The sequence below is a fragment of the Nelumbo lutea genome, chromosome 3 (assembly GCF_056320005.1).
Source record: "Nelumbo lutea isolate HS-2025 chromosome 3, American lotus-T2T, whole genome shotgun sequence".
Taxonomy (NCBI): Eukaryota; Viridiplantae; Streptophyta; class Magnoliopsida; order Proteales; family Nelumbonaceae; genus Nelumbo; species Nelumbo lutea.
In genome coordinates this window covers 106396199-106423585 of record NC_142686.1, presented here as the reverse complement: position 1 = coordinate 106423585, position 27387 = coordinate 106396199, and the positions used below count along the sequence as shown (strand labels likewise).

At 38.5% G+C, this 27387-nt stretch overlaps 1 protein-coding gene and 1 non-coding gene across 5 annotated transcripts in view; one reads left to right on the top strand and one right to left on the bottom strand.

The window, feature by feature from the left end:
* The window catches only part of REV3 (recovery protein 3), a 140097-nt gene extending 122364 nt beyond the window's left edge, over positions 1-17733 (bottom strand). For 2 of the 4 annotated variants that reach the window (XM_088981490.1, XM_088981492.1), the window contains exons 1-5: positions 17439-17727; positions 17241-17323; positions 12656-12713; positions 8001-8050; positions 682-794 (exon numbers count right to left, since the gene is read on the bottom strand). In XM_088981490.1, coding sequence (XP_088837616.1) covers positions 682-794; positions 8001-8050; positions 12656-12713; positions 17241-17323; positions 17439-17556 — 422 coding nt within the window. In that variant the 5' untranslated portion in view covers positions 17557-17727. Of the gene's footprint in view, positions 1-681; positions 795-8000; positions 8051-12655; positions 12714-17240; positions 17324-17438 lie in introns of all 4 variants that reach the window. The other 2 variants (XR_016110871.1, XM_088981491.1) reach the window with 2 other exon arrangements.
* An 8546-nt stretch (positions 17734-26279) lies between these two features.
* Positions 26280-26386, top strand: LOC148867408 (small nucleolar RNA R71). Its single transcript, XR_016112101.1, has one exon. It is a non-coding gene; the product is annotated as a small nucleolar RNA R71 (small nucleolar RNA).
* Positions 26387-27387: the final 1001 nt, after the last annotated feature.

Below are 27387 nucleotides of genomic sequence, written 5' to 3'. Positions count from 1 at the left end.
CGGAGGTTACTCTAGGAAGGGCTTTCAGTGTTAAGTTTCCCCACAACTCCTCACAATTAATGGAGAAAAGGAACCTGTCCAACTTTGAGCACACTTGACTTTCCTAAAGATTTGATCAGGTGAAAGAGACTTGTAACAAGGTGGGTTCTCTTAGTTCTAGGGACTCAATCAAGGAGTTGAAGTGTCTCGTACTCGTCGTTATGGACTGATTGGGGTTGTTTGTCTCATTTGTGTACCTTATCACATTGAAATCCCCTCCCAAGCACCATGGTCCCTCCCAAAGGCCCCTAACTGCAGCTAGCTCTTCCCAGATCTGTGTTGTAAACCTTAATATTAGTTTAGATTAATAAATATTGATTTTCGGTTGTTGCCTTCTAAATATTGAATTGGTTGTTGGATAGAGAGGTGCACAGACTTTCTTTTTCTTTGATCAGAAGTGGAAACAACAGGAAGGTCCATTTTCCCAGTTACAATTGCATGTATAAAGTAAAAAAACTCCTCAGATGTATATTTCACAAACATAATAATGCTAAAGCAAATGGAAACTAAGTTCAGAAATAAGATAAACAGAAATATGTTAGAAACCTAGACAGGAAAAAAGAGGGAAAAGATAATTGTAAAAAAAATAGAATATAAAATTAGCCTGAGTTTACGTAAAATGATGAATGAGATTTTGGATACAGGTATATCTTTACAAATAGCTCCTCAGACGAATGGTAACCATAAAACTGTCTTGCCCGCACAAGGCTGCAACCATGCACATGCTGTCTTTTAGATCCACCAGTACCTTTAAGCTGAAAAGGTTCAAATAAGACTGTGTCTAACATCAAATCTACAATTAGCAAAAAATATCATACAACCATGTGATGAACTAGACAAAGTTGAGAGCTTTCCACCAATGATGTGGTCAGAGTTTTTTTTCTTAAGAGTAAGCTAAAAATTTCATTAAAAATAAAAAGAGAAAACAAAAAGGAAGGTGAAAAAATATCACCCGAAAGGAGAAGACAAACTGAAACACAACTTTCACAACAACATCAGCAAACTACAAAAAAAAAAAAAAAAAAAAAAACTTGTCAAAAGAAGAACTAACTCCTCTGTACCAGCTCCTCAGACAACTTCACCATTGATCACCTGCAACGCGAACAAAATGAACCTAGCCTAGCAGAAATAAGACCCTAATCTTCCCCTTCAAACGCCTCCTCTTGGCCATCACCGTCTACTTTTTTTTTTCTTTTGATAAGTAGAAGGAAAATTTTGTAACAGGTGCGAAGTTAACACCCCACAAGCACCTTGGAAAGACTTCCAACCATGCTAACACAAAACTTCAGAAAAAAAGATCAAAAGAAAACAAATTTGCACCGATACTACATAAGCAATCTGCACCAATGAAGCACAATTAATCTTCAACCTATCCAAACTATTCACACTTTCAGGGTAAGTTAGGCACTGCGGCTCCCGGCATTGAATCTATACGATGTTGTACATCTCTTAGGGGAGGAAGGCCATTGGGTAATTCCTCAAGCATCACATCAGCATACCCATGAAGTCTTCACAATCTCTGGAACAGCTGTTTCCTTGCTAACTTCTTCTGTAAGCAACACATAAACAACATCCAAATTCCCATCTTCTTGAACCTATTTGAGATGAAGAGAGTAGTGGTTGGCTTAATTTCAGTAGAAGTTCAGGACTGTTATCAGTATTGAACCCTAATGAATCTCAGGATCGAAGATAAGAAGAAAGAAAGAGGAGAGAAAAGAAAGAGGGAGGAGAAGCAGTAGAACACAAGGGTTGAAAGGAGGAGCAGAAGCTTCATGTTCTGCCGCCGCCACTTTAATTAATATTCATAGGTTATGCCCATTACATGGAAAGGATGGATCTGCCCTTAGTCTTTACATAACAAATAGAGTAAAACAAAGGCTGAAATAAATAGCAACTGAAACAACTAAATGACCAATAGCTAACCCTAAGCAGACTAGAACATCTTCTACCCTACGAACACAATGGGACAGTAGCTGTGGGGCCCACATCAGTGTTCTCTACACTCCCCCTCAAGTTGGGAATAAATGTTTATCATTCCCAACTTGGATAGATCTGCCTCTAGCTTCTTCCGTGATACAGCTTTAGTGAGGATATCTGTCAGTTGCATATTGCAGGTGATGTATGGGAGACATACTTCTTGTGATGAGACCCTCTCTCGTACAAAGTGCCGATCAACTTCAATATGTTTAGTCCTGTCATGCTGCACTGGATTGTGTCCTATATTAATAGCCGCTTGATTATCACAATACAGCATCAGGGGCTTCCCGTACTCAACACCCAACTCCTCAAGTAGTGATCTCAGCCAAAGAATTTCAGCCACTCCATTAGCCATTGACCTGTACTCAGCTTCAGCACTGGATCGAAATATACCACTTTGTTTCTTACTCCGCCAAGAAACCAGATTACCTCCCACAAGAGCACAATATCCAGATGTAGACCTTCTGTCATCAACACTCCCAGCCCAATCGGCATCCGTATAGACTTCCACCTTCATGTGGTCATTGTTCTTGAACAGTATACCTCTACCCGGGCATCTCTTCAAATATGCTAGGATTCTTTCTACTGTTAGAAGGTGTGTGGTTCTAGGAGAATGCATGTATTGACTGATAACACTAACGGCATAACCGATGTCTGGTCGGGTAAAGCATAGATATAGGAGCTTTCCCACTAACCGCTGGAACATAACTTTGTCTTCAAACAGCTCCCCACTCTCTGTAGTAATCCTGTGGTTCTGTTCAATGGGTGTATCTGCAGGTTTGACACCTAGCTTTCCAGTTGCAGCCAAGAGATCTAACACATATTTCCTCTGAGAGACAAATAGATTGTAGTTGAGCCAAAAGATCTAACACATATTTCCTCGAACCAAACTCTAGGTGGCTGCTTCAAACCATACAATGCCTTATTGAGCCGAAAAACTTTCTTACATGCCTCTGTATCATAGAATCCATGAGGCAACTGCATGTAGACCTCTTCCTGCAAGTCCCCATTCAGGAAAGCATTCTTAACATCCATTTGCTACAAAGGCCAAGTGTAGCTTGCTGCAAGAGATAATAGAACCCGAATGGTGGTCATCTTGGCTACCGGGGCAAATGTCTTCAAATAATCTATACCATAAGTCTAAGTGAACCCTTTTGCAACTAGTCGAGCTTTGTACCTCTCAATGGAACCATCCGCATTATGCTTCACAATAAATACCCACCTTCATCCAACTGGTTTCTTTCCTTTGGGCAAGTCAACTAACTCCCAGGTATTATTTTTCAACAAGGCATCCATTTCAACTTGCATTGCACATCTCCACTCCAGGACTGATAGGGCTTCTTGCAGTGTTCTCGGAATAGGGGCATCAGCAACGGAGGTGAGATAGGACCTGTAGGAGGGAGATAGGCGATCATAGGACAAAAACTGGGAGATGCAGTGGGTTGTAGACGTGGTGCAATGCCGTTTTCCTTTACGGAGGGCAATGGGAAGGTCAAGGTCATCTGCAGAGGGTGAGGTAGCAACAATGGAAGGAGTCTCTATGGGCCCTGGGACTATAATATCTGGACTTGGAGCCGCAGAAGAGATTGTAGTTGGCTGGGACAGCTGATGACCAGGATCAATCTGGCTGCATCGCCTGTGATAGACTCTCAACTCCCGATCCCTTTGACCACCCTCGCTACTACAGCCCTCATCATCAACTGGATAGGTAAAGAAACAGCCCCAAAGGTATTAACCCTGTCCTCACTACACTCCTCCTCCCCCTGAAGAAAAAGACCCAAATCTCCACGCTCACTACTCTCCCCCTGAGGAGAAACCCGAGAATAGTAGGGTATCTCCTCAAAGAAAGTTACATCCATGGATACAAACTTCTTCCCTGAGAGATGATCATAACAACAATAACCCTTTTGAGTTTGTGCATAACCAAGAAAGATGCATTTAGAAGCCTTGGGTTGAAACTTGGAGTGATTGAGACCAAAAATCTTAACAAAACAGGTACAACCAAATGTCTTGAGGGGAATAGTGAACAACTTCTCATTGGGGTATAAAAGGGAAAAATGAGGTTTCATATCAAGAACCCGAGAAAGAATCTGATTAATAAGATATACCGTCGTAAGGATAGCATCACCCCAAAAGCGAATATGGACGTTGGAGGTAAATATAATACTTCTAGCCACCTCCAAGATGTGCCTATTCTTCCTCTCTGCAACCCCATTCTGCTGAGGTGTATGAGGGCACATGCTCTGGTGGATAATCCCATGATTAAAGAGGTACGATGCCAATGGCTTAGCAAAGTATTCCTTCACATTATCAGATCTAAGCACTTTTATCCTGGCATCAAATTGTGTTAGGATCATTTGGTGGAGGTTTTGGGTCAGGACAGGCACCTCATCTCGTGATCGCATAAGATAAACCCATGAAAACCGGGTGTGGTCATCAACAAATAACAAAAAATACATGTACCCCCCCCCCCCCCATAGAAGGAATGTGATATGGCCCCCAAACATCAGTATGCACAATATCAAAAGACTATTACTCATTTTATTACTCACTGAATAAGAGTTTCTACAATGTTTAGCAAACTCACAACTTTCACACTTCAACTGAGATGACTCAACAGACTCAAACAAAGTAGGAAACAGACTCTTCAAGGACCGAAAAGATAAATGACCCAATCGGTTATGCCACAACATAACCGAACTCACAACGTGAGAAACAAGTAACTTCTTATCCACTGACTCTTCCCGACGGGAACTCTCCCCGAGCAAATAGATCCCATTCGTCTCACAGCCAGTCCCAATCACCTTCTTCGTCTCCATGTCCTGAAAAACACATCGGTCAGGAAAGAAAATACTGAGCAGTTCAAATGTTTGGTAATGCTACTGACGGAAAGGAGGTTATTATCCAATTTAGGAACATGCAAGACAGAGGACAAAGATATAGTATCTAACAGTTTGATGTCACCCTTGCCAAAAATAGGGACAAGAGAACCATCAGCTATAGATACTTTATCCCTACCAGAAGATAAGTGATAAATAATAAACAAAGAGGTAAAGATAGTCATATGGTCAGATGCACCTGAATCTATTACCCAACACGGTTCAGTAGTACCTGGAGCGGAGGCATGGTAGGCTGAGGCTCGAGTACCTAAGTGTGCAAAGGCCGATTTGGCAGGAGCTGATGATGACTGTAGTAATTGAGCTAAACTGCCAACTTCCTTCTCCAATTGTATTAGAGCAGCCCGAACTGTAGCTAAGGTCTCTAATGGTGTGCCTCTCGTGCCAGATGAGGATGTTGAATCAGTAGTCGTAGCCAATGAGCATTACTCCTTTTATTTCTCAACTTTGCCGGAACCAAATGTGGATGCAGCTTCCAACATGTTTCTTTTGTGTGTTTAGGTTTCTTGCAATGCTCACATACCACATCCCTTTTATCTTCCTTCTTTCTGTCCCTCTCTGAATCACCCTCTGTTTTGGGTTTGACAACTACCAAGGCAGGTGTAAGCGGCTGAGGTTGCATCATGACTTTCCTCCTGGTCTCTTCACTGTGCACTAAGGAGTATGCCTGAGATAGGGTCACACTATCTCTGGTCAAAATCTACTGCCTCACAATATCATATTCTGAATTCAGTCCTGCCAGAAACTCAAACACTCTGTTTGTCTCAATGTGCTTTCTATGTATCTGAGCATATTTGGGACTCCCACTCAAGAGTGTCTAAGTGATCAATCTCATGCCACAGGGACTACAAGTTGGAGAAATAGACCGACACCGGTTTCTCTCCTTGTTTAAGGGCATTCACCTCACATTTCAACTCATATGCTCTGGCAACATTAAGGGGTTGGGAGTAAGTCTCTTTCATCACATTCCATATCTCCTTGGCTGTCTTTGCCTATAAGTAATTTCGGCTGATATGGGGCTGCATTGAATTACAGAGCCATGTCATAACCAAGTAGTTTTCTTGGACCCACTTGGTATACATAGGGTCTCCCTTGGAAGGTTTTGCTACATCTCCCAAGAAATACCCAATTTGCCCCTTCCCCCAATAGCCATCATGGCTGATTGGGCCCATTCCAAGTAGTTTGATCCATCAAACTTCACAGTGGTAATCTAAAAACCTGCCTCAGAACCACCACCATAATTGTTGTTCCCAAAACAGCCTTCTGCCTGATTCTTAAACACCATTTCAGTCAAGAACCAGAAGTATCAAAGATTATGGTTACTACAGTCAAAACCAGCACTAGAACTCCCAACAACAGTCACAAAATCAGTAGAGAACCAATTTGTACTCACGATAGATGTGCATGAAACATATATAGGTCTGATCTGAAATCAATAACCACACACACCAGCAACAGTCCGAACTGTTTTCACCCATTCAAAAGTGTTCAAAACCCCAAAAGAAGACTGAAACACAGTTTGAAGAGCAATCTGATATGTTGAAGCCAATTCGAGGTTTTAATCAGTCCTAAGAGCCAAACGGATAAGGTTTGTATTAGGGTTAATATGAAACCCTAAAACTGATCAATGTTAAGGAGAATTCTAGGGTTTGCCGCAGGCATAAGATCACAAGTTTCGGCCTAATACTAGGGTTTGCCGTAGGGATAAGACAAAACCCTAGAGAAACCCTAGAGAATAGAGAGATAAAACCCTAGAGTAGTTCGGCCACCCTTACTGGATAGGTCCAACCTATCTTTTCTGATGTTACTTCTCTCAGAAAGTAAAAACTTACAGTAGAATGCAGTTCGCTGCCTACCAAGGTTACCCGAAACCTAGCCTTCTCTGATTCTTCCTGATCACCAACTTGCTACAACTGTGACACTTCTTCAAACAGCTGCTAATCCTCTGGAGATCTCCAAGAACTAGTTCAACGAACTCTGCTTTCTCAACTTCCAGCCTTAGATGGTTCTCATGTGGTCGGCTGGACTAGACTCACATGAGAGAACTTGGCTCTGATACCAACTAGAAGTTCAGGACTGTTATCAGTCTTGAACCCTAATGAATCTCAGGATCGAAGATAAGAAGAAAGAAAGAGGAGAGAAGAGAAAGAGGGAGGAGAAGCAGTAGAACACAAGGGTTGAAAGGAGGAGCAGAAGCTTCATGTTCTGCCGCCGCCACTTTAATTAATATTTATAAGTTATGCTCATTACATGGAAAGGACAGATCTGCCCTTAGTCTTTACATAACAAATAGAGTAAAACAAAGGCTGAAATAAATAACAACTGAAACAACTAAATGACCAATAGCTAACCCTAAGCAGACTAGAACATCTTCTACCCTACGAACACAGTGGGATCGTAGCTGTGGGGCCCACATCAGTGTTCTCTACACTTTACAATTTCCTAACCATCATCATCTCCATCCCACCTTCCTTCCTCTTCTTCCTCTCTACCCCTCAGCCTTGGCTCCTCCCTCTCAAGGAGAAATTATGCTTCACTGATGGCTGCTCATTGCGAAAGCCTTCCTTCAGGAGTATCATATGTTTTCAGAAACCAAAAGGTGGGTTCATAGTTCTATTCCATCCCCATAGGCCATAAAAACTCTATGCATACTTCTTAGGGCATCCACTTGATTTACTTCTAAACTACTGCAAGTTGGAAGTTGAGGAGAGCTCCCAGGTGGCAAATCAGTGAATATGAGATAGGGAAGGGTCTTCAGTTTTCCAGCATGTTATCAGAGATTATAGCCTTTTGGCAACCAAAGGGAACAGCTTGTTTCACTGGGTCAAAGATCAAACAAGTTGGCAGATTTTCCGGGTGATGTGGGTAGAAGTGAGATTTACTAGAGCTTGGCACTACTAGATTAGTTTATCTGGGTGTATTGGGGGCACTGATTGATCAACTAACGGTTCTCTTGTTCTCTCTTGGGGAGGTAGGTAGTTACGTTTTTGCACTTTTTCTCTTCAGTTTTGCTTCTAATAAAGTTCTTTTGATCTCATTATCAATCAGGAAAAAAAAAAGAATTTGACCAGATTGAGTTAAGCGTACCTTCAAGGCCTTCTCAATTGCATGGGACAAAGTACGTGTATATGCATCACCTATAAAATGAAAATGAAAAGGCAATATCACCATTTATAGTAAATATGCAAAGGGAAACCAGAAGATAGTGAACTTCAATAAGATCCTCTTTGCCTATTAATGAGTGTCTAAACACTGACAAAATTAAATGGGCAAAAACAATTTGACTATAAAATGATACTTCTTTATTAGCAACAACAAAATGAATTCCATGAAAATGAAAAGAAAAAATTCATGCAACAAGTAAATTTCAAGGTACAAAGGGAATAGTGTATATCTATTCATCCCAAATTAATGGGGATCATGGAGACCTGAGTGGCCTTCGGAGGAAAAAGGGGCAAATCTTAGGAGACCTGATGGAGTTAAAGCCGGTGGCGAGATGGAGGAAGGGGTAGGATTGTGAGACTAAGAGGTTCGTGTTTGAAGATTGCAGGAATAATGGACAGGTCTGCCTGAAAATCTGGGAAGAAAAGAAGTCCACAGTATTTCTAGTTAGAGAAGTGGTAGCCTGGGTAAAAGGCTTTGCTGATGCAGCAATATACTCAAAAAAAAAATGAATGGTTGGAAGGGACAGATGAACAAGGAGAGCAAGAGTTTCTTGGAGGAACTGAGAAATAACAAAAAGGGATGGTTCATAATGCTAATAGAGTGTTATGGGAACAGAAAAAGAAAGTTGATTTGCATCCCGGAAGGTAACAACCAAACGGGATGGAAAGGGTCTGCAGATAAACTGCAGGATTACCTAGTGGTGGCGGAGAAGCCAGAGGCAAGACAACAGAATTCCATGCGGGACGAAGAAAAAAGGGAGGAGAAGAGAAACTACGACACTAACTTCCCGGATCAAATAAAGGAAGCAGCACATGTAGAACAGGGAGACTTGCTTACATAAGGAGATTCATCTCCAACTTGTCTAGTAGATGCCACCCTTTCTCTAAATTGATGAGGAAGGATACACCTTTTTTATGGGATGAAGCATGTCAAAATGCTTTCCAAAGCATAAAAAATTATTTGTTAAACTCGCCTGTGCTTGCCGCGCCAATAAAAGGAAAGCCATTAATATTATATATTTCAACTTCACCAAATTCTCTGGGGCATTATTAGCTCAAAATAATGATAAAGAAAGGGAAAATGCCCTTTATTCTCAAGAGATTCTTAAGAAAAGCAAAGATAAAGAGAGAAGAAAAGAGAAGTGCTCAAGGGAAGGCAGGGAAGGAAAAGTCTCAAAAATAAGTGCAAGTTGTGTTAATAAAGTGCAGAGGTTGACAATGGAAGGAAATGGAGAAGGATGGGAAAGAAAATTGATTTTGGAAGCAAGAAAGGAGTTTACGAACTGGGGATTTATTCTGGATAAGCTGAAAAAGAAACTTTAAATGGAAGAAGGAATTATGATATTGCCTTTTGATAGAAAACGAGCAATTTTGAATGTTGAAGAAAAAACAGTGGATTTTGACAGGTTAAAAACTGAATCGGGTGTGGACTGCTGACTGTAACAACGGCATTAGGAGGGATCTTCATATCCTGTAACATCTCAAATCTTTGCTATGTAGTGGTAGAAATTGCTGGAGTGAAGCTGGATGAAGTTCCTCGATCTATTGATGTCTTCTCAGATGGAGCTTGGACGAAGATCTGGATCGCGTCAGAACACGAAGCATTGCTGTGGGGGGAAGGGCGAGAGGTTGAAGATGAAGTTGACAAGGCAAGGCGCAGACCATGTGGCAAACAAAGGCTGGAAGAGAGACACTCGTTTAATGTGATAGGCTTGGAAGAAGAAGAAGGGGCAAAGGGAGGATCAAATAATGTTCACTCTTCAGGAAGGTTCCAAAGTTTAAATTTTTGGGGAGAGGAGACGTTGAGCTCAAGAAACAAAAGGGCATGGTTAGTATAAAGTCAGTTTTGTTTTCTGACCAAAGGGGTGAGTGGTCTGAACTAGGCAGGTTTCAAGGGTCTTTTAGCAACTCGCCAGATAATCCCAGTGAGCCACCTCTTAATATTGAAAAGAGGGCTGCAAGTCGGGCTGGGTCAGGTCAGGTTGAGGCCAACCCTAGTCCAACCCTAAGTTCTAAACCCCTAATCCAACCCGACCCCTTCAACCCAAACCCAACCTTCTTCCCATCCCTTAAAATCTCATAAAACTATTTGATCTCAAATCTTAACTTATTTTTCACTATATATATTAATCATATGTTTTATTAGTATTTGTTTGTTGATGTTTTTATTGGTTCTTTTAGTACAAAATTCAAAAAAAAAATTGTTCGAAATGACTGTAGTTTATTATGAGTTATGACTTATGATAGATCTTTTATGGGCAGCAAACATTAGAGAGGAGATGAAGAATAAAATATTCAAAAAAGATAAAATATGTTATTAAGGTTTTAGTCTTTTCATTTGGGATTAAAGGAAATGATTATCTTAAAAGAAAGGCGTGATAGTATGTAGTGAGGACTATACAACTATCATACATCTAAGAAAATCAATGTATGATATATAATATATATAACATATATTTATATATGACATGTACTAGAGTCGGGTTTGGGTTGTGTCGGGTTGACCCCTTGGGCAACCCGAAGTAAAAGTCAAGTTCATGAATTTCAACCCTAATCCTAACCCGAGCATCAACCCGACCGAACCCTTGGGTTTGGACCAACCTGGCCCAAGTTGCAGCCTTAATTGAAAATGATGAATCAGAGAAGCCTCCCTGTAACAATGAAAGTTTCAATGACTGCTCCAATTATTTAGGCTTACGAACTTTGGTTCCCTTTGAGGAGATTGAACCAGGTGTGAAGAAGGTTTCAGAAAAGGGATACTGTATGGGAAATTCGGAGTCCAAGGTCATGGAGTGGACTCAGCAAGGAGAAGTTCTCACAAAAAAGATGGTAATTCTGAAGAAGATGACTTCAAGATATTGGAAGAGCCGGAATCTGAAAAATAAAAAGAAAAAAAAAAAGAGGGCGGAAGGGAGAACAGCTTGGGGGAGAATGTTCATGGAGGAGGGGGAGAGAGGGACAAAGTTCAAAGTGGGCCTGAGTTGAAGGCCAATAAATTGTTGGGTTTATCCTTCTTGGGGAGGGGGGGAGAATTTCACAAGAGAAGCTTTGAGGGGGTGGAAGAGGCTAGACTCCAGACGAAAGAGAAGATTAAGGGGGCAGCTGATTCTGGTTCAGGGACAACTAAGAAAATTGGAAGTTTAATGATAGTTGGAGATGTAGAGGAGGGGAAGTGTAGAGAAGACCTGAGTGCTGATCAATTGTTTGAGAAGAATGTCATATTTGAGTTAGAAAGAATTAATGCTCAAAGGTAGGCTTCTACAAGGGTGGAGAAATGCCCTAATGCAGTAATAAGATTTAGAAAACAGAAAACCAATCAAAAGAGACAAATTTCACATGTTTTTGCCAGATTGAAGATGGGAGTATATGGAGTGGGACTAAAAAAGAAAGGGAGAAGGATAAAGAAAGTTACCTAGACGAGACGAGATTTCTATATTAGACAGTGGGCATAATGAGAAAATGGATAAAGTTTAAGTGGAACTTTTCATCAGATGGATTGTTTGGTTTAAGTGGAACTTTTCACATGTATCTTCTTGCAGGATTGGGTTTCTGGGATATTCAGTCTATTTTGTGCTTTAGTTGTTTTAGGGGTTGGTGGGAGGGACCTCAATGATTTTGTTGTGATTTTTGTACTTGGATATGGGTTTGTTTCTTAAGGAGCTTTGGTATGTCGGTAAGTTTTTTCTCTGTTTTTAGGGGTTTTGTTAGGGCGGGTCTGTTGTTTTTGGGTCTGCTATTGCTGGGTGATTCCTTATCACCCTGCTGTAATTTCCTTTTCCTTTCCCTTTAATAAAGTTTACCTTTTATTTATCTTCAAAAAAAAAAAGAAATATAATTGTATTTTCAACAACAGAATAAGAAATCACAAGGAGCTCATGTCTATCATTTCTTATATATGCTTCCCCAGGACCTCCAGTTCAGAGTATTTTAAAGGAGTTTCCATCTCTGATCTTCAAAGGAATGCTGCAAACTTCCTATATTCTAAACATATGTCGTTCACTACCCCCCAAATCCACAGACCTGTAGAGGAAGGGGAGATAACCTTGTATTTTGATGGAAGCGCCATAATCCAGGTGCAGCAGGAGTTGGTGGTATTTTTAGAATAAGAGATGGTACAATTAGTTGGGCTTTTAGTGGACCGATTGGGATAGCCTCCTCAACAAAGGCTGAAGCCATGGCAGCCTTAACTGGAATCAGGATTGCAAGAGATCTACGTTATAATCATAAAAGGAGATTCTGCAAATACTAAAGTGGTTAACTGATTCTGACAGAGGTCCAAGGGCTTTAGCTCACTTGTTGGTTGAAGCTAGAGGCATCCTCTCTAAATTGAAAGCATAGTTGGGCTGGGTCCCTAGGGAGCTAAACTCTGTTGCTGATGGTCTTGCCAAGGCAGGTGTTCACAGGGATTACATGTTTAGTAATGGTTCTCTCCCTGTATAATTCTTTGAGTTAGTAGTTTTTGTGATCATCTACTTGTGTACCTCTTTCCATTTGAATGAAGTTACCATCTTTTTCAAAAAAGAGAGGATGAGAGAGAGAGAGAGAGAGCATGTGGTTCAGTTTGCACAAGGACCATACCTTCTTCTTGTGTTTGGAGCAAAATATCTGAACATGGCACATATAAATATGGCAACACCTACAGAAACATGTTACAAAAAAAAAGTTAAATCAAATATATTTAGGAGTTGGATGCGAGTAACTATTTGGAAAAAAAGAAAAAATAAATAAAACTTTTTTATCAGCAACAGAAATTTCATTAATTAATAAGAAGAGGACAAGTACAAATTATGGGCAGCCCCGGCTACTCATTTTGTGATTTCAATCTAATCAACCCAAGAAATTTGTTCTTTAAGCTTACACCTGAGCCCAGAAAAACTGTACCCTATTAACCCCTTGGCTTTGCTAACTGATCAGCCAGACAGTTGGCTATTCTTGGAATCCACTGAACTAACAAACACATATCCCTTGACAATCTTCTACACTTTTTTATTTCACTTCTGAAATACCAGGGGGTTTTTCATTCTGCTTCAACCAACTTATTATTACTTTGGAATCTCCTTCAACTACCAACTTCTTCACCCCCATTTGTACTGTTTTTCACAACCCAAACATTACTGCACTCAATTCTGCAATTGTTCCATTAGGGCCTGAATACAAACCCACAGTTGCAAGGACTAATTTGAGCCCAAAAAGGTCGGACCTTGCTGGGTTTATAGGTGTATTCAAAATTCTCATGGAGAAACAATTTTCTTCTAGGGTCAATCTAGGTTTAGATTATCAAATTTGATGTCCAAGTTGAATTGGGATCGTACTTGATACGGATACCACAAATTGCAGCTCCCAAAGTGGTAGTTCATACCCAAAACTCAGAACTGAAGTCAATTCCATAAACTTTTTCAAGCTGAAGGCTATCTATCTGAGATGCCAAACTGTTATTAACTTGAAAGTCCACACCTCCAGTACCTTCAAATGTTTGCATTATTGTCTTCCCCCCTCTCCCCGTGTAAACCTTTTTGTAATTTGTTGTAGGTCCTGACCCCACCAATCCAAGTTTCAACCGAGAAAAGATCTTGGTAATATGAACAATGTGTAAACTCCTTGCTCCGTGGGATTTCTTGGGAGCCACCTCTTCCGTTGTGACCACATCATTCTCTGCCACCATCTTCCTACCTAAGTCCACCTCTAACTTTCCAATCACCACTTCCACAAAAGGACTGTGAATGGCATCAGAGCACTCTACCTGGGAGGATTCGCAAATAGTTGCATCGTTAACCTCATTTGCTCCATTATCAACTCCTAAAACTTTTCTAAATTCAGCATTTCCAACCCCTATCACATCTTCTTTCACCCTCTCCCCAACCTATCCTTTGCTCCATTACGAATCTCCTTAGATCACAAGCCATAAATTCTTCCTCAGAAGAGAAAACAACCCAATCCGATACAATGTCAGTCATCGTCTGGCTCACCGCGCCAGAAATCCAACCAGCATCAACCTTGCTATGATAATAGCAAACTAGGACAATCTTCAGAAACAACTCTTCTATCAATTTCATGTTCAACATTCTCTGCCTTTAGCTTCTCGATGCCCTTCTCCTTCTCGCTTTTGTCATATCTAAAGATCACCCACTCCCATTCTTCTTCCTTCCTCTTTTGTTCCTTATCCAAGAAAAAAGATTTGAAGATCCTACATTTTTTTACCTATGGGCGTTTGCAAATAAATGGCTTCATCTTATCTACCCTTAAATGATCCAAGCTAATGCACTTCTTTCTTAAAATTAAAAAAACTTGGGCTTCATGATATGGGCCCCACTCAACCGTAAGACCAGCTTCCCGGCACAAAGCGTCTCAATGTTTGAATATGGAGACTCTTCCTCTCCCCTATCTAACCCCAAGTTCTTCTCTTGGCCTTCCATATGTCCCTCAATAATTCCCCCCCCCGAATCCACTAAGGCAAGTGGGCAAAGTCGGTCCTCCTTAGCTGAACTCGAGTGGACTCCACATCCATTTTTTGGAGTCCTATGTTCTCCATTTCCAACGAGCCCCACATTTGCCAAATCATCCTTACAACCATTAATTTTATCTTTAATGCCAAAACTACCCTCATCTTCAACCTCTGTCCCTTCCTCTCTGACTTGCCTATTTGTCTTCCCTTCCAACACAATAGAAGGCAATGAACACTTGCTACTTACCTCCCACCACCGAGACAAGTTATTAACCCATATTAGCAGATACGAACCTTCAACCACTAAAATATGAGCAACAGCAAGCTTTCGCCATGAACTTGTTCTTGAACCCACAAACTTCAACCCACACGCATCTCTCATGGTTTTAAAAGTTTGGAAGCACCATGCATGCAGATGAATTCCAAATATGTTTAACCGCACCAAGGTTGAGGGGCCTATGTCTCTAATTGCATCGACTAATGGGTACCAACTCCCCATCCTGAGCTCTGGGCAACACATCAGACCCTATTCTTGAATCAAAATATCTCTCACTTCCTCCACATTGCCAAAGATAAAAAGGAGAAATCCAACACTCAGCTTTCTAACATGATCAGGATCAGAATTAAGCAAAACGACCCACCAAACTTCTCTCCAACAGCTTGAGATGATCGTTGATATCTCCTAGTGAATCCACAATCACCTCCTTCATCTTGTTGTGCCTCTTCTTTCTCTCTCTACTTTCTTTCTTAATCTTTCAAGAAGCCATTACAGTCTGCAACAGCTATAAGTTTTTCATCAATAGCCATGCCTTCACACCCTACATGACACGTATATGAGGGAATGTGAATGGAGAAATAGGAATCAGTTGCAAATATTGCAAGTGCTTTTTTCACGTAAGTGCTACTTCTTACACCCTCTAGTTCCTCATCTTTTTCTAATTTCTTCTCTTATTCTTAGATCTGAACCCTCTCAATGTCATGCATAGGCTGGATGTTTATTCTTAGATCTGAATTATCCCCCTCTGCCTTTATGAAGCATCCACCAAGAAAGAAACTCTCTATAGAACTTAGGACCCGTTTGGTTTGCAGGAATAAAGGTCTGGAATTGGAATTGGAATGGGTCATTCCAATCCTAACTGTTTAGTTGGGCAGAATCGGAATCCCATTCCCATTCCTGGTGGAATGGCAGTCCCCCATTTGAGGGAATGGCCATTCCCTCCCCCTCCCTTGGGAATGAAATCCCATTCCAGCTTATTCCAATTCCCATTCTTATTTCTGTCTTGAAATCCCTCAGAATCAGAATGGTCTATTCCCATAGTCTGTTTGGTTCAGACAGGAATCAGAATTGGAATTGGAATAAACTAGAATGGGATTTCATTCCCAACGGAGGGGGAGGGAATGGCCATTCCTTCAAATGGAGGAATGCCATTCTAGCAGGAATGGGAATGAGATACTGATTCTGCCCAACCAAACAGTTGGACCATTCCGATTCCAATTCCAGACCCTTATTCCCGTGAACCAAAACAAAGAAGTACTTGTTGGATTGTGGAGGCTAAGCACTGCAAATTCCTACTTCAACTTGTCCATCAGACTAGATGGCATTAAATCAATTTCTAGGATAGTAACCTGTATCCTCCCACCACTCAACCTTAATAAATTCTTTCAATTGCTTCCAACCTTTATCTTGTTCATAATTATCTAAAATCTCTACAATATCACCAACAATTTGATCTAATCGCTCGCTATCAAATTTTATAAACCTTCAGCATTTTCCAAGATTGTTCGTCAAATTAAATAACTATTAATTTTAACTAACATCCTTAACTAGTCCCAAGTCCCAACATACATGCCTGCTACTACATTTCGTTTATTGTTGATAACTTATAATCGCTTTTAACATCTTTTGAGATATATCAGGCTGACAAACTTACACAGGTTCAAGTTTGAGAACACTTCGTGCAACCAAATGCTTGTTGGGGCTTCACAACAACCACCCACAGTATAAAATAACAAAGTATTTGAAATAGCAACAACGATAAATCTAATATAAGCAAAAATGATAAAATCCAAGCAAAGACAAATAAAGACAAGCACCATAAAGAGACAAAGATTTACGTGGTTTGGCCTTACCGCCTACGTCTACAGGAGAGACGAAATATGCTCTTCACTATGAAAGAAAACTAAGAACAATACAAGTACCTCGCGGCTTGCAGCCCAAACTAACCCTTACCCTTGTACATCCGTTCTACCTTTCCTCTCAACCCGAAGAAAAAAAAAAAAAAAGAGAAAAACTCACTCTCACACCAAGAGCACTCTGTATTTTTCTATTACAACTTTTTTTCCCAAAAAAAAAAAAAAAAACAAAAAATCTTAACCCTACATACCCGCCCAACAATAGGTAACAGCCTCTCTTAGCATGTTTTGGGATGTAGTCCTTCACTAATTCTGATATAGCCAAGGATATGATCCTTAATACATCGGAATTGCGAAACAGGATTTGTACCAACCCCATACAGAATATGGCTCTCTTGAGTTTGAGTACCCAAAAGAACACAATTACATATGAATTTCTGAAAAAAAAAAATTATATTTCCAAATAAATAAAAAAAAAAGAATCAAACTTCGCATCATGAAGACCTCATAACTAGTTTGATGTAATGAAGAAATAATAGTAGTGGTGGGCCAATCAATAAGTGGATAAACACAGACAAAATAACATACCCGGTGTACATGCAAGCAAGTCTTTTGACCCGCCGGAGTTGAACCATATATCCTTATTACCGGTACCTCATTCACCTTTTCACCTTCAAATTCCCAAAAACATAAAGATAAAATAAAGCAGAATATAACGAGAGCTCACCGCGCTCGTGCCTGTGAGTGAGATAAATACTAGTTTCAGCTCTGGTTTACAGTTCATACCTTGAAAACTACTGTAGGAGATATCCAGTTCTGCGATCGGAGGCGCCATGTAGTAGTCGATAGAGACGATTCTAACGCTAAAAACGTTAGTATGAGGCTGAGGCTGCGAATCCCCCATTTTGTTTTCTCGAATGATTAAGATTAAATATGCATCGATAAGTGAAAGAAAACGAGATGCGAAAATAAATGGTATGCTCGGTGTGGTTCGAGGGAAGATAAGTTCCCGTTGAGTTTCCTTTTTCGCTGCGAAGTTCCGTTGAATTTATTTGCCGCCATTAAGCCCCTTTATGTAGACTGCGTTTGTTGGGCGTAATAAACTCGGGATTCAAAATGCCGCAAGGCGTATCCTAATAAGTTCCTACTACGGTTACGTATTGCGATTTTCCATACGATTGGGATACAGCGAGGTACAATTTACCCCTAACCTACTCGACGGGGCGGGTTTTTTTTTTTTTTTTGCCTGAATAACGGATTTTATGATTCTACGATTCGTATAGATACAGATACGGTATGATATTCGGCTAAACTCGACCCATATATTGTTTTGGAGTCATAAATTTTATGCATCAACTGTTGAATTTAATAATATATTAAATTCTATTTTAAACATGTGTTTTCTAAAGTCTTAATCAAAAATAATTGGAAATTTTATTATTTATTTGTATAATTTTACTTATTGGTAGCTTATATATGATAATAAATAGTAGGAAATTAGACATAGCTTTTAAATCCAACCCACCATACCATTGAATTTGGGGAAGGTTTTATGTTTCCATTTGTAGTAGGGTTTGGATTCTCAAAATCCAACAATTACGGGTTTTAAACTGGTATGGGTTGAGAGGTACAGGGAGGTGGATAGGTTATAGAATTTACAAAACCCTCCCTGAACCTGTCCCTAGATGAATCAAGGAAGTTCTCACATACCTCATAAATAAAATCTCACATGAATTTTAATAATTGCAATCACCTCCTTTGAACTTTCTCATGCAATACAAGTACACCCCCTCTCTTATAACCCTCTAAAATGAGGTATGAAGAAGTCCCAAATATAAGGCCTGTTTGGTGCATCTTCCCCTGTGGTCTTTCAGTTGTTTATAAACTAGGAAAATCGATTTTCGGTCTATTCCCTTTTGGCTCGTGGAAGATCTAGCCACCAAAAGACGATGCGCCAAAAATATGCGAGAAGCCCATTTCATGGCATATTTTGAGTTTTAATCTCGCACATAAAGACGTGGGCATACACACGAAAAGACATGCATCTGTCAAACTGTCTTTAAACTGCCTAGATCTTATGTCAAAAGCTCAATGCATCTTTTGATTGTTAGAGCTACAAGAAGATCTTCTCAAAAAGATGTGCCAAATGGGCTCATAATTATTGTTGAGGCTAGTTTCTAAATAAAAAAACTATACATTTTTTTATGAAAACAAGAAAAAATATATTTAAAGTTACAAATTTACCTTTGAGTGATTGATTGGAGGGAAAATTTGGAAATTATAACAATTTTAGAAAAATAAGTCGAAATGGTTAAACATTATGATCAAAAATAATTGTATGGATATTTTAAACATTTTCATGCATCTTTAACTATGACATAAAGTTTGAGGATGGTGATTACAATTACCAAATTCCTGGGGAAATTTCAGCAAATTAACCTTTTTAAAATAAAAAAAAAGGTTAATTACCTTTCAACTTTTTTATAATTAACCAATATCTTAAATAACTAGTAGGAGGCGTGCATTGTAGGGCTAATGAGAAAACAAATGTCTTTAAATAAACAATTTTATTTGGGTAGGTGTTACAATATTAAAAGTCATGTTTTTTTCATATATATAAAGCAATAAGCACAATATATATAAAGCAATAACGACAATATTGTAACTTTAGTTGTTTATTTAATAGATTTTATTATACAAAACAATTTCCTTTCATTAAAATAACATAATTAAAAACTTTTAAAAATAAAATCGACACAATCCCTCGCGATATTGGGTCCCACATAACTACTATCTATCTCCCTCCATTATAGTCCATGTGTAACCCAACCAAAATGGTCCTTTTGGCGTTGAAGTCTAAATGGCGGACCAATAAATAAAGAAACAAATAGAAAAATTAAACATTAATTTTCTTAAAAATGCAAAAAAAATAAATATTAACAACTTCAATAATTTTATTAAAAAACCACTAATTCCACTCATTTTTTTGCTTGCATTAAAATTTAATTCCTATAAATAAAATATCATAAAAGGCATATCTCAAATAAATAGTAAAAATGATTACAAAGTGAAATAAAAACATTTTAAGTACGATTGTTAGTATAATATTGAAAGTAAAAATAGTGAAAAGACATAAGAACAAAAATAATAAAACTATTAAATTAATTAGGTTAAAGAATATTAAAATTATAAAATAATTAATCGATATGTGTTCACTCTAGTATAAAATTAAAAATGAAAATGAATTATGTTACATAAATATAAATTAATTGATTTGTATTAATTAAATATGTTGTCATCGTATAACTTAAGAGGAGATAAGAAATGGACACAAAAAATGTAATAAATGAAAATAAAAGAGATGAACAATTATTGTAATATTTTGAAAATATAATGTCCTCTTATAAATCATTCCGTATTTTGATTACATTAAAATACCATTTAAAAAATCATAAAAGTTGTATCTAAACAAGTACAAAAAAAAAAGTGAAATAAAAACTATTTAAGGAAGGTTGTTAGTATAATATTAAAAGTACAATAATGATGAAAAATATAAAGACATAAATAATAAAATTTATTAAATTTATATGGTTAAAGAGTATTAAAACTTATAAAATAATTAATTGATGTATGTTCAATTGAATATAATATTAAAAATATAAAATATTTATGTTACATAAATTTAAAGTAATTAATTGATATTAACTAAATGGGTTATTGTTGTCGAGCAAAATGGGCAGACGGCAACACTGTCATTTTGCTCCTAAGCCGAGGTGTAGTTGAGCAGTCCGAGGTCAGGAGTGGCCAAGGGCAGGTAGGCCAGTCCTGCAAGGAGTAAAGGAATGAAGACGTTAGAGGCCTCGGGTTCGTACTTGAGGCAAAGACTGATAGTCAAGTTAATACAAGGACAATGCATGGTGGACGAGGCCTATTATGTTTTTATGAATTACTCCTTAAAGTGGACACTTATAAAACTCGTGTTAGTTTACAATGTTTGGGGATTTTATTTTGACAATGTTGACATTGGTGTGTTGCTAAATTGGTAGTCAGATTGCCTTATCTGCCACAGTTATACTCTAAATACAACCAGTGGATGTTTGAAATAAACACTAAACATTGACCGTTTTTTAGTTATGCCTCAAACTCAGAGATAGATGGGTAAAATTGGAAAGTTGCACTTAACCCTATACTTAATTATGATACTATACTAGGTTTGTTACTAAATATCTCTAATGTGCCAACCAGTAAAATCCATCAAGGGTCAAATATCTTCACTTGTTGGGGCAATTTAGGAAATCGCCTGGATGGGTGATCATATTAACAGAATTGACCATTTTTGCCAAACAAAGTGAATATTAGTGTTTTCACTCTCTTTGAAACATAAATTGTCAGTATTGGAGTTTAAATGTATTTGAAATATAATTTGCAAAATGTATTTGTATGTCATATTACTATTTTATGAAAAAATTGTTTTAAAAGGTTATAATCCTGATATCCATTAAAGTATAGAGCATACCACATCATTTTATAATCAGGGAATAGTTCATTCGTTATGACAAATGTTTTTATTATTATACACCAAAAAGTTATGTATAAGAGACCATTAAAGGGTTGATTACTTAATGGGTATCATCCTACTTAAGTCCATTATCGTCGAGTCTTCTTATGGTAGCTAAATCTAATGACCATTTATATGTAAATGTTGGGGCCAATTGAACCCAAGCTGATTGGGTAAGACCTTTGCAGCTTAACCTCTTATAGGGGTGGGGTCAAACATTTATGGACTTGCATACGATCTTTATGGGTCATACATCACACAATGTTTAGGCATACATGGCCTTGCAACGCATAGGAAAGTGAGCCATTAAAGAAAATGGAACTAAGGCCTATTACTAATACAAACTAAATAATTAGGCACATGACAATGTGGCATGGGGCCAATATAAGTCATGGATATGGGTATGAAATACTCATTTTTTAATAAGATAGAGTCTATTTATAAGCACAAGTCATAATCCAAATCTAATTTGAATTTAGATCCCAATAAGGGTAGGATAGTGCTTTATATAAGGGAAGAGGGGGATGGGAAAACCATTATATCATAAGCTCTTTCCATCCCAATCTCACATCCATTACTCCCATAAAACCCTAGTTTGTTACAATCATAGTAGAAATGTTTTTCTTCACATTCCTAATTGTGTTTTTTGGAGAAAAGCATTAGTCCTAACAAGGTCCACACCGTTGCATTGACCCCAAGAAGATTGGAGGTTTGAAGTGCAAAAACTGAATTGTTTAATTAACTTCACTTCACTGCAGCCCCATCTTCAGTGGAAGGCCAGTTCGAGTATGACATTGGGCATGAACTACCACTCTAGGAGTTGCATTTCTAGATTCGGTATCTGGTATAATAAAAAATTAATCTGATTTTCAAATTTGGTTCAATTCAATGCAATTTTGATCCCAAAATTTCATATTTCAATTGTGAAAACGGTTCATAGGTTGGGTAAGAAAAATTATAAAAAAACAGCCAGCCACTAAATCCGACTCAACCTTGTCTAACATAACTCACAAGTTTGTAAGTGACATTAGTGAGGCCTCTAGGCCAAAAATCGATTACCAACTCAGCTCCTACTCTTTTGCCGTATTAACATTAAGTTTATATCATTAATAGCTTTGATTTGTCTATGATGTAAGAAAATAGATCGGATAAAACTAACCAAATCTAAAGCAATATCCTCCCAACATTGTTGATAAAATAAAGTTGAAAGTCTATCTAGGCCAGGGGGCCTTACTGAGACCTATAGCAAATAAAGCATTATTGATCTCCTCCACAGAAGAAACAATACATTTAAATTCATTATCAGCTAAAATAATATCTCAATGAGCACGATCGACATTAATATCATAGAAAACAATTGTTTTAGATGTAAAAAGATTGGTATAATAATATGTGATAGTTCTTTCAATAACAGAAGGGTCTAAGGTCCTATGGCCTTGACTACTTTTGATCAAAAGAATACTATTTAAAGCAAAATGGGTACTATGGGGCTTTTATAAGATTAACACGTGTTATTTTTTATCTGCGACACTTGCCCCCTCTACTTTTTGTCTGATACATCATTCTCCCCCCTCTCTCTTCAATTTTCCCTTTCTTTTTTTTATATATATTCTTGTTGCTCATTCCTCATGGAGAGATGCTTACTGACGTCGAAATCGATGCACTTATCCCAGGTTGCTTTGACAATTCCAAGGTAGATTTTCCATATTGGGGTCACCAAACGAGAACAAGAATAGACAAGCCATTGCAACCCGATTTGATACACTGATTGGATATGCCGACAAGTAGCAATTATCAGCAGGTAAGGAGATGCCGACAACTGCCGCCATTAATCAAGCCAGTGCCTGTGTAATCGTTACTAAGATGGACTCCATTTGTGCTATTCAGGATCTCATGGAAAGCATCCCATTGTTGACCCTTGAGGATGTCGTGGCCGAGGCCAAACCAAAGCTCGGGTTCCTGTGCACATGACTGGAAGAGCAAGGAGCTCAGTAAAAGTAGCCTCATTATTAGCTTATAGCTCGAAGACCATAATCAACATCCCCGAAAACTATAATGAAGCACAAAAAAAATAAGTAGAGAGAGATAAGTGAAAAGGAGAAAGAAAGGGAAGTAGAAAAAGGAAAATCCCTTTTCAGTTTTCACCATCGACATGAGATATGGGCAGCTAGTCTGCCTACATTGTGAGGCACTAACTATCATTGAACCATTATAGATTTATAAATTTCAACCAGCACTTTCTCGTCATACTCCTTAAAGGGAGGCCTCCCGATCCTAAAGCCTACCCCAACCGTGCCACCACCACCGAACCTAGCGCAAAAAATGCCTCCTTCCGTTGGAACCTGCCTTGACACGCTCAACCTGGGTTTTTCGCCGACTTCCAACCCAGTCCAAATGATCGTACTTCCTTCTCTTCTAGTACCCCCCAAGCCCTTGTATAAACTCGCAGAGACATGCCTTCTTTTTTCGTTTTCCACCATTATTATGAGCATCGAATTGAGGGTTTCAAAGCAGAATGAGCATAAATTTTACACTATAACCACCAAATGATATGAGAGAAAATTTCCAAAATACCTCGGTTCCATCTTCCATCGATCACTAAACGAGGTTACATTTTTCACCAGTGTAAAACTGAATTTACACCTAAAACAAACACAACGTTAGGGATTTTTGCAGTTCAGTCCATCTCATAATAGGGAAGCTATTTTCCCCAATGTATTTACCATCCATTCCACTTATAAACACCACCCCCTCATGAATATGGCATCTTTCCTCCCTTGACACAGACCCAAATTGTATGATAAAGTTATGAATTCTAAGGTGGAGTGGATCATAAAACCCCCCTTTTTTATGTCATGTCTATAAAAGTGTTATTGTTTCCAATAAACCTTCCATTACGGTTGTCATAATATTCAAGGCATTGATCCATTCAGAGCCTAAATTTGTCCCTTTCATCTTGATGCAATCCAAGAGCTTGATATTGATTAATCCTAATTTGTATTTTTTTTGCCTTGAGTGGACCCGAAAAGGGCCTTCAATCATTTTTTTTTTTGATTTGCATTGTTTAATTAAATATGTACTTGAATTTGGTGGTTATTATTATTTTTTAGTAATATTGTTTAAATACATAAGAACATAGACTTTGGTGGGGTCTAAAATGTGGCATGCAACATTTAGTTCGTCTCTATTGACCAACTTTTTTTTTTTTCAAAGGGCTTGCAATCAATTAATAACCATAAAAAAAGGAACAAATATATCCCTGATAACTATGAAAATCATTGGCATTCTTGTGGGCCTTTTTGTATTTTAGGAATGTCTAAAAAAAGAGCATATACCTTTCTTTTTGTGCGTGGAATAAACACCATTATTAAGCGAAAATGGACCTAAAATGGTAGGTTATCCATCTATAAGGTTCAGTTTATCTACCGTGAATCCATCTCCCCCTAGGTCTAGATACTTGGAAGCACTAAAAGCATTCAACTATAACTTGTCCATTTCCCCTGATTTGTCGTTGATATTTGCATTGGCCGTTTTTATAAACGGCCATCCTAAGATTATTGGGTTATGGTTCAGTTCTTTGGTTGGGGTAATGTATGGGACAACAAAGCCTACAGGGAACTAACAGTTCTCTATCCTAACAATGACATCCTCGATAACACCTCGAGGAGTCTTCACTGACCAATTAGCGAGTTGCAAAATTACCGGGGTAGGTTTTAACTCGACAATCCTGAACCTTTCGTATATGATAGATAGGAGTAGGTTTACACTGGCCCCAAGATCAAATAGAGCCCGATCAAAGGTGATTCCATAAATGATACAGCTGATGAGAGGAACACCTAGGCCCCAAGATCAAAAAGGGCCCGATCAAAGGTGATTCCATAAATGATAGAGCTGATGAGAAAATCACCTAGGTCTTTCATCTTCCAAGGAAATTGGTTCAGGATGACCGCACTCACATCTACCGAGAGCATCACTTTTTGTGGGGTCGATCATGGCTCCCTCTTTTGGATGCATAGCTCTTTCAAAAACTTGACATAAGCTGGGAGATGTTGGATTGCATCGAGGAGAGGGGTGTTAATGTTTACTTGTTTGAAGAGTTCCCTAATCTCCTTGTTGCGAATCTCTTTCATTTTCCACAACAGCCCGACTGTAAGTGCGGTTGGAAAGGGGACCACTAGTTGGTTGACTTTAGGTTCTTCTTCTAAGTTTTCCCTTCCCCCCAACTTAGGGTCTTTCGGCTCATTTTTTTTCTTTTTCACTATTCTTCTTCTCATATGGGTCTTCCAAAATTTTCCCAAAAACTGCAACAACTTTAGCATTTTTGAATTGGGGATTCTTAGAAAGTGGTTAAATTTGTTGAGGAAAATCCGGTGGCTGATTCCTAGGGTTTGTAGCCAGTTGACTTGGTAATTGCCCCACTTCTCCCATTGCATTATCTTCGGCTAGCTGTCCTATTTGGCTTTCTAGCCTAGCAATGCACTGCTGCTGAATTAGGATCAATTGCTAAAGCTACATGAATTGATCATCTACTGAACGGGATTGCGGAGGTTGTAGGTAACCTTGATATGGTTGGGTCAATTGATTCATGGGGTACACTTACTGTAACTAACTTTGTACTGATGGCCTCTAAAACTGCTAGGTCATGGAGTTGGACAGATGCTAATATTGTTGGGACTGTAGATTGGGTTTATGTGTCATCCAAGAAAAATTATGGTGATTTCTCCACCTAGGGTTGTAAGTATTGGAATATGGATTGTTGTTGGGTCTTGAGAAACTTTGGGCTGCCTAAACTTGTTATTGGATAAAGAGTGGAAACTGGGTCATCGTAGGATAGTCACCAACCTCGTGGGTTGAGCTGGCACAAATGGTTAAAGGTGAAAAACTAGTCAAGCTTATGTGCTAGAAGATCTACCCTATCCAACTTTACAGAAATGGCATGCCTCGGGCTCTAAATTATTCCTAACCTCACAGAACCCTACCCTCGAAAAGAGCATAAGTTTCATCCTCGCTCATGCTCGTAAATGCCCCCCATAGGATGCATTTACCATTTGACTGTATTGATTTAGGACAGGCCATGATGTGGGCATTTTCTCATTAACTCCTTTATCCTCTCCCAAGCCTCATGAATTTGTTCACCCGGTGTTTGGGTGAATCCAATGATGGATCTTCTCATGATATTAGTTCGGCCTATAGGATAAAACTTTTTAAGGAATTTTTGTTGCATTTCTGCCCAAGTTCTAATGGGTCTCCCTATAGTCCTAACTAGTGCTTGGCCTTATTTTTCAAAGAGAAGGAGAAAATAGTCAATCTAAGGGCATCATCATTAGAATTATGGATCCTTATTATGAAGCAGAATTCCATAAACTCGTATATGTTCTTGTATGAGTCCTCACTCGAGTTCCTATAGAAAGAGGGGAGCATCTAGATTGTGCTTGACTTAACTTCATATTGCAAGGCTTGAGTATCGGGTAACTAAATGCAAGATGAATGGTTATATTGGGTTGGAGTGAAGTATTCATTCAACTTTTTGGATTGGGCATCATTGATTCCGGCTATTTGGTTGCGTTGCTGGTGATGGAGGTATCTCTCTATTTCGGGTACGGGTTCTACAATATCTCTCCTTAGAGATCTCCTTCCCAACATACAACTTAGAAGTGCCTTCTCTTTTTGTTGAAATTTTGAATCTAATTTCAAATTTGGATTTTGAAATTTGAAAATTTATATTATTTATTATTTTTTTATTTTTCTCTTTTTTATTCAAATTTTAAAATTTTTAAAATTAAATTCAAATTTAGATTTTTAAATTTAAATTCAAATTTGAATTTTTAAACTTTCAAATAAAAAATGCAAACAAATCGACCACACGACCTAGGGCTGACCTAGGGTTTCCTAAACTAGTGGTTCAACCAATTTGAATCCTTTTAGGTTCACATGGAATTACACCACTTCCTTTGGTTAGCGAGGTAAGAAGTGGGGATGTGGGAGGCCCCCCTTGCTATCGCAATGACCAAATTAAATAACCACAAAATCCACTTTGGCATAACCGTTTATCCTCTTTCCTTAGACACCAATCGCTAATTATGGAAAGTAATCACAAATTTTCCTAAAAATCAGCACACCTTTGAACCAAATGTGAGGCTTCCTTAAAGGGTCTTGCTATCCAAAATTTAAATTAGG